Source organism: Pleurodeles waltl, chromosome 8 (genome assembly GCF_031143425.1).
Source record: "Pleurodeles waltl isolate 20211129_DDA chromosome 8, aPleWal1.hap1.20221129, whole genome shotgun sequence".
NCBI classification, from domain to species: domain Eukaryota; kingdom Metazoa; phylum Chordata; class Amphibia; order Caudata; family Salamandridae; genus Pleurodeles; species Pleurodeles waltl.
The window spans coordinates 399,544,969-399,562,807 of NC_090447.1; the positions used below are offsets into that span (position 1 = coordinate 399,544,969).

A 17,839-nucleotide genomic window follows, 5' to 3' on the forward strand; every position below is an offset into this window, starting at 1 on the left:
AGTATTATCTACTTTGGACTCTGTTAAGCCTCTGTGGAATCCCTGGAATCTGTGCACACTATACTTCGTTTTGGTATAGTATATACAGACCAGCTAGCTACAAAAGGGTCAGGATCTAACCTGGAGTGAGTAGACCCCATCGAAAACAGATCAGGCATAGAACAACACCGTTCTGTCTCCAGATTGTCACGGATAGGTAGTGGGTCGACGTCTATCTTGGGCAAGAGGTCGGGAGCTCGACGTCTATGCCAGTGCTGGGGAAGGCTGCGTTCGCACGACTGGCATTGGCACGGATCTGATAGATCTGGAGGGACCCTCCGGTACCGGGGCCGAAAGTGCCAGCACGAAATGCCACAGGGCCCGAAGGCACCGCAGGGGGGGTCAGGCTGCCCAAAAAATGAGACCCATGCTCTCATAAAAGTCTCTTAACTGGGCAGGAGTGGCTCTGGTTTACGGAAATTCAGGGCAGGACAGAGCCGACCCAGATGTATGCTCTGAAGACGGAGGCCTGGAGTGTTGATGCTCTTTCTCCATCATGTCTTCCGAGTGACGGGGCGAAGTCTAAGAACATTTGGCCTTCTTCGACGACTTCTTCTTGTGGCGCAAGTGTCCCGAGGACTTCGAGTGTGACCTTCCTATCGAATGAGACCAGGAGTGATGCGGAGTCAAGCACTTGGTTGCCATGAGCTTCAGGGACTGCTCCCTCAAATCCTTCGGGTTCATTGCGAAGCACTCTGAGCACGACTTCAGGTTGTGGTCATGTTCCAGGAACCACAAAAACAAGACTTCGGATATGTCACCGATATCATTTGGTAACAGGCGTAATATGATTTAAACCAGGTCTTCCATAGCATCCTCGACGTACCAAAAAGGTCAAAAATTTCAACGAAATGGTCAGTCAGTTAAAAAACAACTGAGGGTAGCTCTCTCTGGATCTGCACGTAGGCTGGCACGGAAAGAAAAGAACTGACGTCAGCATGCCTTGGTGGCGCCTGTATTCGACAATGACTTCACAGCAACCACAATGCCATTGACGGACACAGAGTCGACAGTGCAAAACAGTACTGCTCGAGGAAAAACTCCGGATCTAGTCTGACGCTTGGGGGAAATTCTCTGCAACTAGCAGTATCTATCAGATTGTACAAACTACCTATTAAGGAGATCCTGAATGAAGAGGGATATCACCTTCAGGGACCAAATTAACTCCACGGGCATTTTGATGATCTAGGTGGAGCCCAGCATCTGTATGATAAGGATGGAAAAGTGATCAGCATTAAATCATCCAATGCAATGCGCTTAAAATCCAGGTTGGGTATATTCAGAACATCGGAATCTGAGCTTAAGAGTGCTTCTGTGCGTGCAAACTTCTTGTCTGTGGGAAAATGTTCACAACAGGGCTGGTCCTCAAAGGAGACTTTTGACATTCCGTCTAGCCAACTGAAGGGTTTCATCATCAAACTTGGATCCAAAAGCAGTGTTAAGGATGATGTCGGAAGCAACATCAAACACGGTTGGACTATCACATTTGCTGAGGGTTGCTTCCTTATAAGCCACGCTGCAAAGTGCAAACCTGCAGAGGTGCTGAGTCAGGTGGCATTGGGCTGTAGCTGCTGACATCAGAGGAGATGGCCCACCAGTGGGAGCTAGAAGGGACCTGGGAGAGGAGTGGTATGGCCTACTGAAAGACCTTAACTTGAGACAGAGTGGCAGATGAAGTCAGAAAACGCCGGTCTAAGTTACAAAAATAAATAATAATAATAATAATTGGCTTTGAAGAAAAAAGGAGAATGTCTGTATTGGGGAATTGCAAATGCTTTTTGTCAGAAGACCCTTTGGAGGATCGCTGCCTGTAACTACACTTACCTTAAGGATTGGAGTAGGACAGCTTAGGAATCTCCTTAAGACCTGTGGCAAAACTGACTTTGCTTCCACTGCTTGATGGACTTCGAATGGGTGGAATTACATCTAAAGAGATCGTAGTCAGGCTCCAGACATGAGCTTCACACGTCATGGGGATCTGACAGCCATCTTCATGCAACAATAGTGATAGGGTTTGAACTCTGAGACCTTTGTAAGTGACACTTGGTATAGCTTGCTGAAGAAGCATTCTTAACACTGTGAGGAATCTGGGAAACAACAAAGAAGAGTTACAGGCCCGCTACAGTAAGGCACAGAATACCAAGAATTTAAGTCAGCATGCCAGGAGACACCCTCTATAGTTCTCTGTTGGGGCAGAGTCTGGCCACCGAACAAGATGGCTACATGTCACTGAGGCTTCGTGGAGCTGGGAGGCCTCAGGAGACTCAGCAGCGGTACACAGAGCACTTCAGCTGCTAACTAGGAAAAGAGGGCTCCCAGAATCACCGGTGCCCTGCCATGGGGCCTTTCTGTGTCCTTTCTCCGTCGCCGCAACTAGGAGCTGTAGGAAGCTGGACTGGTGTGTGTTTAGCACCTACGGTGTTATCAGCTTATTCCAGCTCCAGGTATCCCCTATTATGAAGTGCAGGCAGTGTTTAGGAAGCCAGGGCTCTCTAGAGGTAGCTGTGGATGAGTAGCCAAGGCTTATCAAGGAGACATGAAAAGCTTATCCACTATAGTCACACAGCACTTGCACACATGAAAGAACATAGTGGTACAAAAACAATGGTACTTTACTATAGTAATAGATACTTTAATATTATATAGGCAATACCCCAACTGGAGGCAAGTAAACACACTATTATGTACACTTAGTAATCAGTAAATAGCATAGAAAGCAATAGGCACTGGTAAAATTAATAGCATATAGTGATGGCCCTAGGGGAGGGCCAAACCATATAACAAAAAAGTGGAATGTGAAAGGCAGTCCTCCACCCAAGGAAGTGGAATCAGTAGAGGGGAGCTGAAGGAACTAGGAACCCCAAGAGGTGAGTACCAGAGTGACACCAGTTACCAGGAGAGCAGAGGTCAGTTCCTGGTTTTCCCCCAAAACCAACAGGAGGACTTTGGAAGAAGATTCTGCAAGACTCAGACAAGACTGGAAGGACCCAAAGGTGGATCCTGACAGAAGAGGACCTGTAAAGGAAGGGGACCAAATCCAGTTTGTGTTGGAGTGTCCAGTTGTGGCAGGCGCCACTACCCACTCTTCTGCGGATGCAGGGCCAGGTCGACAATGGACGAAAAAGGTCTGCAGTGAAGCACAGGAGCAGAAGAGGAGTTCCAGGAGTGATGTCCAACATCAGCAGTCATGATGCAGTCAGTCAGTGGTGCTGGAAAACAACCAACAAGCCTCGGCAAATAAAAGAGTCGGAGAAGAAGGTTTTGCAAGCCTGAAGAGAACCAGCAAGGTCCAGGGAACCCTACCCAAGGAGGGGAGTCCGGGGTGACCCTCAGCAGTTGGGAGAGTCACACCAAGAGGAGGCAGCCCCCACAGACAACCCACTGGCAGCAGGCACAGGAGTCGGAGTGAGGACCACTCAAGCACACCTGAAGAGAAGTCCCACGTTGCTGCAGCTGCAGGCAGGAGACTGTGCTTTGCAGGAAGGAGTGCTGGGAGCTGTGGCTACATGGAGCCTGAAGATCCCTTGGAGGAGGAACAAACAAGTCTTGGTAGCTGCAAGAGTCACTGTGCCCAGGGGTACTGTCTTGCAAGGAGAGGCAAGGGCTTACCGTTTCCCAAGTTGGACATCTGGTAGAGAGGACAAGGGAACCACTCCAGACCACCACCTGTGATGCAAGATCCACGCAGCTCCGGAGGAGAGAAGATCCAGGCAGCCAGTCGTCACTGCAGTTGGTGCCTATGGATGCAGGGGAGTGACTCCTTCACTCTGAGGGAGATTCCTTCTTACTTCTTGTGCAGGCTGAAGACTCGTCACCCTCAGAGGATACACAGCCGGGGAAATGTTGCAGTTACTGGAAGGAACTAGAGAAACAATGTTGCAGAGTCATCATTCAAGTTGCACACTGTCGGTTCCTGGTGGGGCAAGTTGCAGTCCCAGTGGCCAGAAGATGAACTAAACAATGCAAAGGAGTCCTGCTGGATTCACCCAAGAGGGAGACCCTAAATAGTCCAGGAAGGGGGATTGGTCACCTAGCAGGGTGACCACTTAGCCGGAGGGGACTGTGACGTTACCTACCTGACCAAGCCTCTCAGATGCTCCCAGGGGCCTCTGCCCACCTTGGATTCAAGATGGCAGAATCAAGTGGCCACATGGAGGAGCTCTGGGGACCACCCCTAGGTGGACAGGGGAGAGGTCACTCCACTTTGCTTTGTCCAGTTTCCCGCAAGAGCAGGAACCAGAGGTCCCTGGACTTGTACAAACCAGTTTATGCAAGGAGGGCACCAAATGTGCCCTTCAAAGCATACCGGTGGCTTGGGAGAGGGTGTTGCCTCCCTCTCCCAAAGGAAATCCTTTGTTCTGTCTTCCTCTGCCTGAGCTGGTCAAGCAGCAGGAGGGCAGAAACCTGTCTGAGGGGTGACAGCAGCGGAGGCTGCATGGAGAGCCCCAGAACACTGGTAGGAGTAATGCTGGAGGTCCTCTAAAGAACCCCTAGAATACATGGAACCATACAACCAATACTGTTCAGAGTTACCATTATGTAATTGGACCTGTGTCCAGTACACGGGTCAAATGGCTTTCCCGCACTTACGAAGTCCAGTGCAATGGAGCTTGAGTTCCTAGGGGCACCTCTGCTCACGCAGGAGTGCTCTCACACACAGGTACCTGATCTCTGCCCCCCAGGCTAGGAGGGCCTACTATAGGGGAGACTGACAGTGACCTGCTGTAAAAGGGTGCATGCACCTTTTCACGCTGTCTGCAATGGGAGGCCTGTAGACATATTTTGCAAGGGTTCCCATGGGTGGCAAAATGCATGCTGCAGCCAAACGGGAACACCTAGTGCCCCAATGCCATATACACAATCACTGGGGTCCTGGTTAACAGAAGCCCAGTGAAAACAGTCAAAATACACTGACAGCAGCCAAAAAGTGGGGGTAACCATGCCAAAAAGAGGGTACTTTCCTACAGGAGTGGGAACCCTAAGCACAATCCCAGTCTTCACGGGGAGGGAGAGCTCAGGGCCCAGGCGAACACCACAGTCGGACAACAACAAACTGAGGTGATACTGGCTCGTGGATCGGGATGTTCCCCTACCCCATACCCCTTCAGAAGGGCGCCGTGCCCTGAAACAGGCCTTACCGCACTAACAGGTGGGGCGCATAGGGACTGCTGCATCACCTGCTAACACTTTTGATTTCAGGACTCCTTCAAAAACTCTGCCTGCATCTGACAGGGGGGGACTAACAGTGAGTGTGCTGGGGATGCTAAGGGCTGCATTGAGAGGTCTCTCAGCCTCACCTCTCTCTACACGTGGGAGACCCAACTGAGGTCATCACCCACCTCATGTGGCTGATCATGTGAGAGAGTATATGCATCAGCGCTGTGGATGACCAGCAAGGCTTGCTTCATCAGGGACTGTATGCTATCCAGCGGTCGCTGCCTGCGCCTCCACTGTCTCTGGCCTACACGCCTCCTTCATGTAGCCCCACCACCTTTTTTTTTAAATGTGACACAGCTCTGGGGGCTGGAAGAGCAATTAGTGGGAGATCCCCCAGCAGACAGACCACTACATTGAGGGTGGGGGGTGGCTGAGGGCGCAGTGGGGTTCAGTGAGCCTCCACTTGTTCTATGTTTGCCAGCCATCAGGGCCCCACTCACACTCTGAGTGGGAACCCAGCCTCCAACCCACCACATGAAACGCAATGGCATCTAGGAAGCAGTCACAGCAGATAAATTTCACGGAGGTAGTTTCCCAAGCCAAAACCCCATTCTCCAATCCACGACCCCTGCACAATCCCGATTCTCAAGAGAATCATGGCAGTGGGACACAGAGGGTTACAGATGCAAAATGACAGACCCTGCGCCAGAAACAAAGTCCTACAGGGAAGACACTGCAGCTTCTATTGCAAGGTAGAGGGGTTACCAGTAGAAGCAAGGCTAGACCATATGCTGGATAGAGACTCTGAAATCTGGCACCAGCGCAACAAGATTAACTACCTTGAAGATAGGAGCTGAAGGGATAATGTCTGCTTCTTCGGCAACCTAGAGAGGGCAGAAGGGACTGACGTCCATGTCTTATTCCGAGATTTCCTTACCAACCTAGTGGGGATTGTCTTCTCATCTCCACTGGAGATCCAGAGGGCCAAAGAATCCTATCGCAAAGGCTGAAGGTGTCAGACGGGATGCGACTCATCAAAGCTTTCTTCCTACCCATGAGCAGGTGTGACAAAACCTAGCAGCATCTCAGGCCCATGGGCCTTATGACTATGAATGTCACAAAATCCGTATCTCAGTAGACTTTTCCAGAGAGACAAATGACAAGCGGAAGGCCTTCTCGGCTCTCCGACCTCAATCACACAAATGAGACATTAAATATGATTTTTTTGAACCAGCGTGCTAATCTAAAGACTAACTATCCAGAGGACCTGGGGTCTTTTTCTGGAATGCTTCTCCAACACAGCCCGGCTGGCCACAAATGTGCCTACCTTGGGACTGAGGGCCCCATCTTGTTTTCAGAGCGCAGGACAGATCATCCAGGTTACAGAGTGGAAGAGATAAAGTTATCAGAGCAGTGATGGAGCTCACATAAGATCGAGGCCGCAACAAATCCCACTCACCTTTGAAGACAGGACCAGCAACAGACTGATGTAGACTTATTGTTTCTCTGTATCATCACTGCAGGCAGATGGGTATCACCCGTTGGTCTCAGGTTTTGGTGTTTGCTGCTTAATGTTTAATGACTGCTGTTGCTCTCAAGGCTGGCCACTTAGTGCTTATTATTCCGTTCAGCTTGTTTCTATGTACCGCCATCCCACACTGGCACTACGATAGCACACAGCTGTGCATCATCAGCCCGCTCAAGAATCCTTGCTTGGGGCCTACCGCCCACGGGCTTTTATTCTGCAGCCCCACCGTGGTGTAAGAGCACCCCACACCCCCAACCGGGGTTAGAGATGGCTACAGCCTGACATGGCATCTACTCCCTTCTCCTTGTGCCCCCATGGGCCGCACATCACCCATATCAGACAACTGATGCCAACCGCTCCGACAACAGCTGCGACCAATACATTCCTACCCACCCCCCGCTAATAGCCCAACCTCAACATCCTCCACCCTTGCCTGTGAGCAGGACCATGCAGCGTGCATCCCATCATCTTAGTACGCTACATCCACTGCACGTCCACAGATGGAAGCCACTGTGCCCCCGTACTTCCCCTGGCACCTCTGTTCCTCTCCCAGGCGAGGGACCCTCACAACCCTTACCCCACTCAACATAAGCAACATTTCATAAACACACGCTGGTTACTTCCCCCTCTACTTTAGTGGGCCTCATGAGCTTCAAGGACCATAGGTTTAGGCCTGTGTACTAAAGTTACTGCCTGGCTCCAGACGGGAGCCCAATTGGGTAGTCTTTACCCTACTCAATTTGTCTTCTCACCTCTCCCACACTTTGCTTACTCCCACGTTTATCGCCCATCCTCCCCTATATCTGTGTCCCCAACCGCAACTCATGAGTGTGTTTGAGAATGTGGACCCAGGTGACTACAGGCCCACATGAACCCTTACAGGAGGGTTGCCCTCTTTTCTCCTTTCCGCCCTACCCCGTCCCTGCCCTCGTTCACTGCGCTCAGCGGAACAGCCACATCTATTTTACTGGTCTATCCTCGGCTGCTACTTGGCCCTCCGCACTGACATGTCGCTGCCTAGGGCTCTGAACCTATTACTGCGGAATGTGAATGGCCTCACAAACTTCATAAAATGCAAGGAGGTGCTTGCATATCTTAACTCCAAACAGGCATACATAGCTTTTCTTCAGGTAGACCACCTTACATGCACAGAGGTGGAGAAGCTCAGGCGAGACTTAGTGGGCAGGGTTATCCATAGCTGGCGTCCACTGTCACCAGATGACGGGGCAGCGGTACCACAGAAATGCAGATTAGAGCTGTATTGCTACATACAGCTCTCCCACTTATGGTGCTCAAGACGTGGACCGATGCGGAGGGTCGCAACACATTTGTCAAGATACAAATGTGGCAGAACACTGTGGGTAGGTACAATCTACAGCCCAACTGGACCAAAACGTCCATTCCTCCTACAACTTAACCATTTGCTGAAGGTGATGGACACTACCTACCTGCTCATAGAGGGCAAGTGGAATCTAGCACAGGATGTGGTACTAGATCGTACCAGCCCACTGGATACTGTAAATAAAGATGACTGAGTCCTGCTGGGCGATATGGTCTTGTACCATGGCTTTCTGGATGCCTGGCGACTCTTCCACCCACAGATCGGGAATTTACCTACATCTCACTTGTGCATGGCACCCAATTGAGTTTGGATTACATCCTCTCCTCCTAGCTTCACGGTGGATCTGGGGCTTGCAACGCAACTCCTGGTGTCACAATCTTCCCAGCACAGGCAGCCCCACAGTAAAGAGCTGCTTAAATCTTATGTAACCACACACCTGGGGCACAGCAGAGGGTCGTTGGGCTTGGCACAAATGCTATGGGTGGCAACCATTAGGGGATAGTTGATAAGGGATGCCACTGTAACTAACAAACAGAAGACAAAACAACAGAGTGTCTTGGAAAAAGGCCATAGCAGACCTAACACACCAAAGTACGTCCCACCCCTCCATTACTATCCGGCGCCAACCGCAGAAAGCTCACACATAGATCTCAATATGCTTTTCACTTCTAAGGAAGAAAATGTGCTATAAAATTTGAGAAGTTGCCACTGCGAGCAGGGGGAGAAGGCAGGCAGCCTGTCTGTGGTGCATTTGCAGCAGAGGAAATAGAGATGGCTATACTGGCTACTAAAGCCGATTCCAGTCCCATTATCAGCCACCCACAAGATACTGCAAACGTGTTTGCTAATTACTACTGGGACCGCTACAATCCTGACATTGTGCTGGACACTAGACAGCCAGATACCTTCTTTGCCACGATAAACCTACCAAGCCTGAATGTGACGGGCAAGGAACTGCTCCAGGGAGAAATCACAGGGAAGGTGATACCACAGACCATCTCCAACCTTCCGTACCATAAGGCTCCGGGGAAGGACAGTTTTCTGACTGAGTTCTACAAATGGATGAATGCAAAGATGATGGACTTTCTATATGATTGCTTCAGAGAGACTGAAGAAACAGGGACCCTCGGACCTCCCTCCCTTGACACTATCTCTATATGGCTGATATTCTGCTCACACTTTCTGTGCTGACAACTTCAATACAAATGCTCCTGGATACCATTTCTGTTTTTGCGTGCTATACACATACAATATAAACTGGGGAAAGAGCGAGGTCCTGCTGTTTTCACAGATGACAACTAAGGCAGCATTAGACAGCCACCCCTTTCAGTGAAAGGCCTCCCGCCTTAAGTACCTGAGAATCTACAACAACCAGGGTTTAGATAGAATGGTGGAGGGCAACTTAGAGTCACTCTTGGTGAGGACAAGACATGATAAAGATAAGTGGTCACAGCTCAAACTCTAGTTATGGGGAAGAACGCAGCCGGTAAAAATGGTGACACTCCCAAGGCTCACCTATGTGATGGAAATGCTCCCACTGATAATACTGTCAAGACGCTGCAGCTCGCGGACAAAGGTATTAAGACTTTTCTCTGGGGGAAGTTGAGACCTTGCCTGGCCATAGGTAAACTCATAGCTCACAGGTCATGCGGTGGTCTGAGACTTCCCTTATTTGAGCATTACTGCACGGCCCTGAACCTGGCGCAGTTACCCTATATACAACCCCACATCCAAGACTTTCCCACTCCCTCCCCTCACCCCCCTACTGTGCTTCGAAATTGAGAACAGCATAACGGGATGCCCACCAGCATTAAACTTATTGTACAATTATGATGCATCAGCCCCCGGGCTACTAAACCCAACAATACAGGCCATGATCAAAACATGGGCATGTGTGCACATGCTCTTTTCGGTGGACACTAATCTCCACAATAAGGCACTGATATGGTGCAATTCTAGCATCCGCACTGGAGGAAAAATGCTTCATTGGGGTCTCTGCCACAAGACTGGGACTATCTCCCTGAACCATACAGTGGCCCAGAGGGCACTCAAGTTCTTCGAGGTGCTATGTGAGAAATACCGGCTACCCCCACCAACAGTGGAAATATACACAACTGTACCATTGTCTCACATGTTGACTAGACACCACACCAAGGGTCATCCTGTCCTCCAGGTGCTCTCATATCTCAATGCCTGGGGGTGATTCAAAGGAGTGATGTTGGGTCTTTATAACATCTTGATCCAGCATCTGTGCTCTCACCGCAGGAGGGGAGAATGCAAGTTAGATGGCAGAACCGACTCCAGGTGGAATATGCGGGAGAGCACTGGGCTAAACTTCTGGATGATTTGAACCGAGGGACAAGAGAAGCTAGGATGAAATTCTGCATTTTCAAAAAGATATAAGAATGGCAGTTGACTCCAACAAAACCATAAGCTGTAGGACTGTTGCATCACTCCAATTGCTGGCGCTGTGGCCAAACACGCTGAAACCTTATGTATGTACTGTGTGACTGCCTTGGCATCCCTACTCTCTGGGATGAAGTCATTTTGGCATCAAGCGAGACAACAACAATCGCTAACGCACTGCTACACACCCTGATAATGTTCTATAACACTGCACCATCCCACCACGAACGCAAGCTGCTGCAAATGACAATGACAGCTGTCACTGGCATTACCCACACCCATCCACGAGGAATGGCTCAAAGAAATGTATAAAATGGCCTCCTAAGAGAAACTCATCTATAACTTGGAAGATGAGGTAGAAATCGTCCTTATATGGTTACCCTTCTTGCATAGTGACTGATGATTGTTGATTAGCACACCAACAGGAGGCCTTGACTACACTATCCCTTACCCCCTCCACTTAAAACTGAGGCCATATGCATCTACACGGCAGCCCCACCTGACGAATAGGAGATAGACTCTGGGCCTCGTCATCCTCTTCAATATCCATTACGTGAAACTTTACCTATTCCTCTGTCCCTATCCCTTCCTTCAATCTTTTCTCCATCCTCCATTCCCCCACCATAGACTCCTTTCCTGGTAATGTTTCCTCTGTGAATATACATGCCTGGTCCTTATTTCTAGTCACCTTGAAAATAGGCACCTGGTTAAACAAACATGCTATTAACATCTGTGCATTATTTGTGTCTCCAGGATATACTTATATGGTGACAACTGTTACATGTAGTCCTATATGTATAGCTATATGTAGTCATCAGTTCCTGACCCAGTAGAGCTATGACTTAAGTAGCACGGCTCCATCTACTAGTCCTGGAGAGCCAATGTTTGAGGAACAGTTTCCGGATTCAGTGTTACACCTGTGGTAGTGGTGACGTGCCAATCTCCACCAATGCTCTAACACTTGTAGCAATGCAATGACACAACTAATATACAATATTACTACACTTCAGCAATAAACTACAACACCCAAAGCACCCTTCAAAGCACTACACTACAACACAACAGCAATGTATTTTAACATCAGCACTGACCTAATGCTCATTACTGCCTTACCAAACCACCATGGTGCTAATTTCTATCACCGCACCGCCATCCCTTACCATTAAACTGTTACACAAAGCACCACAGTTCACAACAATCTGCAACCATAGACTTCAAGTGATTAGTTCAGGGTAGATCATCATCATTTTGTAGTGATTCTGCTATTTAATTTTTAAAGCTAAATGTTCAGGCATTCTGAAAGAAATATTAATCTCCACCACTGAGAGGCAGTCAACAAGGAATTTGAAGCACAGTACCAAAAACAAATGACTGGAAATTAAGCAGAGTGGTGTCAAGTTGGAAAACAGCAAATGACTAAAACTCGTAGATATGTGGTGTTTTCTCTGCAAAAGCCTTGAGCAACGTGGGTATGGCAGTAAAACAAGCACTGATCTCACCACACGTAAAGCATCATAGGCCGCAAGATTAAGCAAGTTGTGTTGGTTACTCGCTGTGTTGATAATCCACCTTTAAACCGTAACACTGATAATTTTTAAAGGAATAGCTTCCTGTAAAGTTCTTCTAAAGAGGAATCACCATACAAATCAAAGCAAGAACAGCCAGTTTGATGTGGAATTTAAGAGCACCTTTTTACAAAACAGAATACCATTTTTGTTGGAAAATTCAATTTTGAAACTAAAATATATATATTTTGAGAAGTCTATTTGAAGGCTACATTGGGTATTTTTTGCTTTATTTTCTTTAAAAAAACAAACCAATTAAAACACCAGAAGTCAATAGTTTACCACTTGTAACAAGAGAAACAATTAATACACCTTTTTATATGAAATATTAAAGAAAATAGGGCCAAAGCAGCTTCAAAGTCTTGAAAACTGACACTGCTCCTAAAATACATTGAATTTCCCAGTATCCTATTTGCAATGTCAATTGTTTGAGTTATTTCTGTGAGGAGACAGACATTTGCTCAGAATGCAATCTAATTATTCTTTCTTTTTATTGGAACTGAATGTATAGCTAACAGAAAAGCAGCCTTCCACAACAGATGCTGAAGGAAAGCTTTGTGGGACAGTTTAAAACGAGGGTCCATAGGTTTTGAAAGGAAAACATTCAGTTAACAAAACCATCCTTTTACCTCTATCTAGAAAGTTATCAGATCCAGTTCCGGGGTTGAGTAGCAAGCGGGGTGTGCTGTGACCTACGTTGTAGGCATTAGGGTTATTTGCTTCTGACATCCTGGATCCCACCCTTCTATAGTTCTGCATCTGAGCCAAGTATACTCCTTTTAACTGTTAAGGTAGCTACAACAAGCAGCCACATGCTTCAAAGAGAGGTAGTATCAGGGGCTCAATCTCATTACCCAATAATTAATTGACAACTCAATAAAGTCCATGTCAAGTCCAGTGCATGTCTTTTTAGAAAAGAAAATACTTTTTAATCTGACATCAATGCTTAATACTACACAATTCAATTCGATTGACAGGTAGTGATACTGGTCACAACTATCTTGTGTCTCTACACACCTTAACTCCCTCTGTGCTATCTCCCACCCATGTGACCATGGATGAAACTAGCTCCCAGTAACTTACGGTGAAACAATGAATCAGATCACTTGTTTGCTCCAATTCTTACTATTGGTGGGGTAGCGGGTACAAATTCAGTCTCTCTGTCCTTCGAGTTCAACTAGTGCAAACTCATTGGCTTGACCCCACCGCAGGCAGTTGCCTACAGTGACTGGATGCAGTCACCTAGAGGTCGCCGTGAAGATCAGGTGCAGCCTGAGTCCATCTGTATGTGGCTGTATGTGGCTGCCTGTAATAGTCTGGTGTAGATTGGTCAATTTGACAGCCCCACAAAGGCACTGGTTCAGTAGTCATGGCCTACCTCGGCTAGTGAGGGTGTTAAGGCAGAGGCAGACCTGGCTGATGCTAACACTACAGCAGATGCAGGTCTGACCAAGACGATGTGAACACCAAGGCAGTCATCGTCCCGACTGGGCCAATGCAAACACCACCACAGTTGTAGCCCCAACTGGAATGATGCAGTCCCAATTACTCCGATGTGAGGAAGTACAAACTTTATGCAGTTGGTGTGAATCGTAGCGAGACCCCACAAACCACGGGGCACTCCTGGCTTAACTTTAAGGCAGTCCATTTTCTCTCAGCGTTATTCCAATCGGGGACACAATGGGATTCACCTCCTTGACAGTCACTCCTACTGAAGGGTTAGGCACACTCCTACATCTCAGCAGACAGGTATTCTTCAAAGCACAAGGCAGAGCCTCAGCTTCTTCAGTAGAAAGTGCATATTTCAAGTGACATCCTCTCTCCTGGGAGACTCTCAGACAGACGGCACTGGTGATCATAAAAAAGCTGAGTACTCTGCAGAACACTCCCTTACTTTGTCATGAAGAACTTAGAAGTGGAGTGGTTTGTGTTCCACTTTTATACACATTTTCAAGATGGGGGATGTGGATCCACAGTCACAAACTTAAAATCGGTTTTGAGGTGATTCTCTTTCCAGTGATCTTCTAAGGCTGCTTTCCAGACACAGTAAAGTGATGCTTCTTGCAGGCTTTACAACACTGGGGCTGTCTCCAAACTAAGGCACCCACAACATGGGCATTAGGAAGTGAGTTTCAACACCTGGCTTTCATCAGCCTCTGTGAAGTAGTAATTGGGAACAGATAAAATACACCTTGACTTTGAACAACAAAAACAGCAGTCCCAGTCTTCCCGCCTGCCATCCAGCTAAGGACAATGCTCAGGAAGAACTAATCAGCAGCCACTTGCTAACAAAGTCTTTATGCACTTCCTAAAGGTAGCACTGTCTGCACACTCTTCACTTCAGTGTCTGGATTGCCAATTCAGTCCCAGGAATACAGGCAATACACTTAAACTACTGGGGAAAGAGGTCTTCATCTGCTATCTTATGCGATGCTAAACACCAAGAGCATCCATAACGGACCTCACTGGCTTTAATACTAATAATTAGGTACAGAGTATTCCTTCTGCATGTGCCACACGTTTACTGCATGCACTCCACATGTACCCAGGCTGTCACTGTAAGGTTCAAAGTTTCAAATTCATTGATGTTATAATTTGAGTATTACGATTTTCTCTTGTAACATTTGCAAAAACAATAATAATGTTTTTTTAATTTTTTTTTAAACCAATATATTAATCCTGGCTTAAAGGAATTGATTTATTAATGAATTCAAGGCCATCTAAGGCCTGACTGGCAGGGAGACAATGATCAATCTTTGTATTGATGGGCAGTTATAGATAGTAAAGAGAAGACAGATTTGGGTATTCTCATTGTATAGGTGGAAAAAAACCTGAATATGTATTAACATCACTTATTGAAGAGGTGTAAAGTGAAAAAAGTTACAAGCCAGCAACTGACCATACGAAAGGTCATATTTAAAGAGACGAGCACCATTACAGAAATGAACATATAAGTTAGGACAAGCGAAATTTATGGGAAAGGAGGAAATACAAAAAAAAGGAACTATCACTAGAATTGAGTAGTCAATGGTATCTAATGCAGATGACAAATTGAACAGACTAACGGCGATAAATATATGAATGTTAATTAAACAGTCTCAGCTGAGCTAAGTGCACAAAACCCCCAATTGTAAGGGTTAAAGTACATTGATACAGGAAAGGGAGTACATAATTACTGATTTCAAGCCATTTGAGAACCTTTAAGAACACAGGCCAGCTGGGCAAAGGGCTAGTAGTTGGGCGATGAAGAGAAGTCAGAAGGTCTTTTTTTATTGCTAAAGCACTGAGTAAAAATTTCTGTCAAAAGGCAGCCGCGCAATAAATGAGTGACAGAGTAGAGAAGGCAGAAAGGATGATAGAAGCTTAACAATTACAGGACAGAATGGGGAATTTGCAACTTTAACAATGGGAATGAGCTTGGTTGGAGGATGTGCTGATGGAGGATTTGAGAGAAGCAGAAGGTTTATTTGCAGACAGAAAGGTGTATTAGGGAGGTGATGAGTAGCCACTAGAATTCTGATGTATTTGAGATGCCGCAAACAATTTTGTGAAAATTCTTCGCAACATCAATTGCTACTAAAATGGATATGTAATAGCTGAGGGAGGGGAGAGAATAGTCCTGAATACTCCATTAAAAGGTACAGTGTGACAAGAGTTCGTTATAACATGCAAATCCAACCATATCAAGGGTAGTATTTTCAGAATAAAGAGTTCTTATGTTTCTCCACATGTTTATATAAGCATGTTTTCTGCCATTTTCGAAGTCTCAAAATCAATTGACCAAATAACAACTGTGCTATACACTTTCAAAGACTTAGTTGAAGGACGATTGCAATAGCTGAGCAACTAATATAAGGTTTTCTTTTTCTACAGCAGAACAAGTCCTATGCTAGTCATTTATTTGAGCTCACAAGCAGAGAGCCGCTGCATAGAAAAACATTTTATTTTTTTTAAAGATTTTATTAACATGATACCTGTAGAATCTTGCTTCATGGTTGGATGATAAGAAATTTAAGAATGTTCAACTTGTATGACTGTATTCTTCCAATTGTTTACCTTTATTACACTGACCGCAGGAAAGTAAACATAAAATGATAAAAACAATGACCTCATTGCTAATAGTATGGTGTGTATATGACTACTCCAACACTTACTGATGAGCTGTTGATATTTGTAAGAGGGAAATGTACACGACGTGATGAGTTGAGTATGGATGGCCAAGCAAGCTCTGCTGTAATTTCGGATAGCACACCCTTTTGCAGATCTGTGTCCACTTCAAACCCAGCAGTAAGTCTGTAAAGGTAATAAATGTCAAATACACTTAAATAAAATGAACATTCAATGGTTTGTAATATTATAGAGGAGAATCGTAACAACACTTAATATGGAAATACTTTTGACATTTTTACCATTACAAAGCACAACACATTACAATATCTAACTTGTGCAATACGGCTAAACTCTCATACCTCTCAACAGAGCCAACCCAACAAAAAATTCATGAACTGTAAATAAAAATACAACTAGACTCAAGATGCATAGCAAATAAGACCTTAAAAACAGGGCAGTTTTGAGATCATAAAATCTGTTTTCATTAGTGCAAATTTGTATTTCAGAAACACCAATATTCTAGCTATGGCTACATGGGAAATGGGTGCTCACTATATTCATTCTGCCTGAGAGCATAAAAAAACAGGAAAACAAACCTTTCTAGCTATTTTATTTTAAGCTCTGTGTGTGAAACTGGATGAAGAAATTCAAACCCTTAAATAATTCCCCATTAATATAAAGAACCCATGAAACAAAAGTTTAAATTTAGGCAAGAGTTTGCTTGGTCATCACAAGCTTTACATAAAAAAGGTTAATCACTCACACAGAGCCCCTGTCAGGCAGAATGACAGGCTTAGTGAGGGTAAAAGACGACAAATGTAATGTATCAAACTGCACATGCTGCATGTCCAGCTAATTAACGATGAAGGGGGAGGAAAATGATCCACCTTCCCTACAGCTTGCAAAATTATGTTATCAATCGGAAACAGCCTTTACAACACACCCGGAGCCACACAAGCGGAACCACACTTGCCTAAACAATGACTGCCTTTTTTGCTGCTTTATCACGTGCCAAACTACGCATATCAGTGGTTAAGGCAAAGAGCAGTCTAGTAGATCGGGAGAGGATAAAGTGAGGTAAGTAGGGTTGGGGCAGGTTTTTGGGAGGTAGTTTTTAGGGGTAGGGATGGGTTTAGCACTATTTCGGGGTAGTTTTTTTTTTTAAGGGGCGGGGTGGGTAGGTTGGGGGAAGTTTATTTTTCAGGGCTTAAGGTGGATGGGCGTTGGGGTAGTTTATTTTTTAGGAACAGGTTGGGGGGTAGGGTAGTTTATTTTTTGGGGGCGGGTGAGGAGCAGAAGGATCGGGAGAGAATGCAGCAAGGTTAAGTGGGGCTGGAGAAAGGTTTGCGGTAGTTTCAGAGATGGGGTGGATTTAGGGCTTAGAGTGGGTGGGAGGTCAGGGCAGTTTATTTTTTAGGGCTTGTAGTGGGTAGGGGGTAGGGGTAGTTTACTCATTTGGGGTGGGGGAAGGTTTTAGGGCTCAGGACGTGTGGGGGTGTCAGGGTAGTTTATTTTTTGGGGGTGGGGTCGGGTAGTTTACTTATTAGGGCTGGGGGAAGGTTAAAGGGCTCAGGGCTGGTGGGAGTGCCAGGGTATTTTATTTTATTTTTTTAGTTTATTTTCAGGACTTAAGGTGGGGGGTCGGGCAGTTTAGTTATTGGGTGGGGGAAGGTTTTAGGGCTCAGGGCAGAT

At 46.3% G+C, this 17,839-nt stretch overlaps 1 protein-coding gene across 2 annotated transcripts in view; it reads right to left on the reverse strand.

Annotated features, from left to right (window-relative positions):
• The window catches only part of TMEM131 (transmembrane protein 131), an 892,454-nt gene that overhangs the window by 371,027 nt on the left and 503,588 nt on the right, over positions 1-17,839 (reverse strand). For both annotated transcript variants that reach the window (XM_069204268.1, XM_069204267.1), the window contains exon 23: positions 16,192-16,330. In XM_069204268.1, the coding sequence (XP_069060369.1) occupies positions 16,192-16,330 (139 nt within the window). The remainder of the gene's footprint in view (positions 1-16,191; positions 16,331-17,839) is intronic.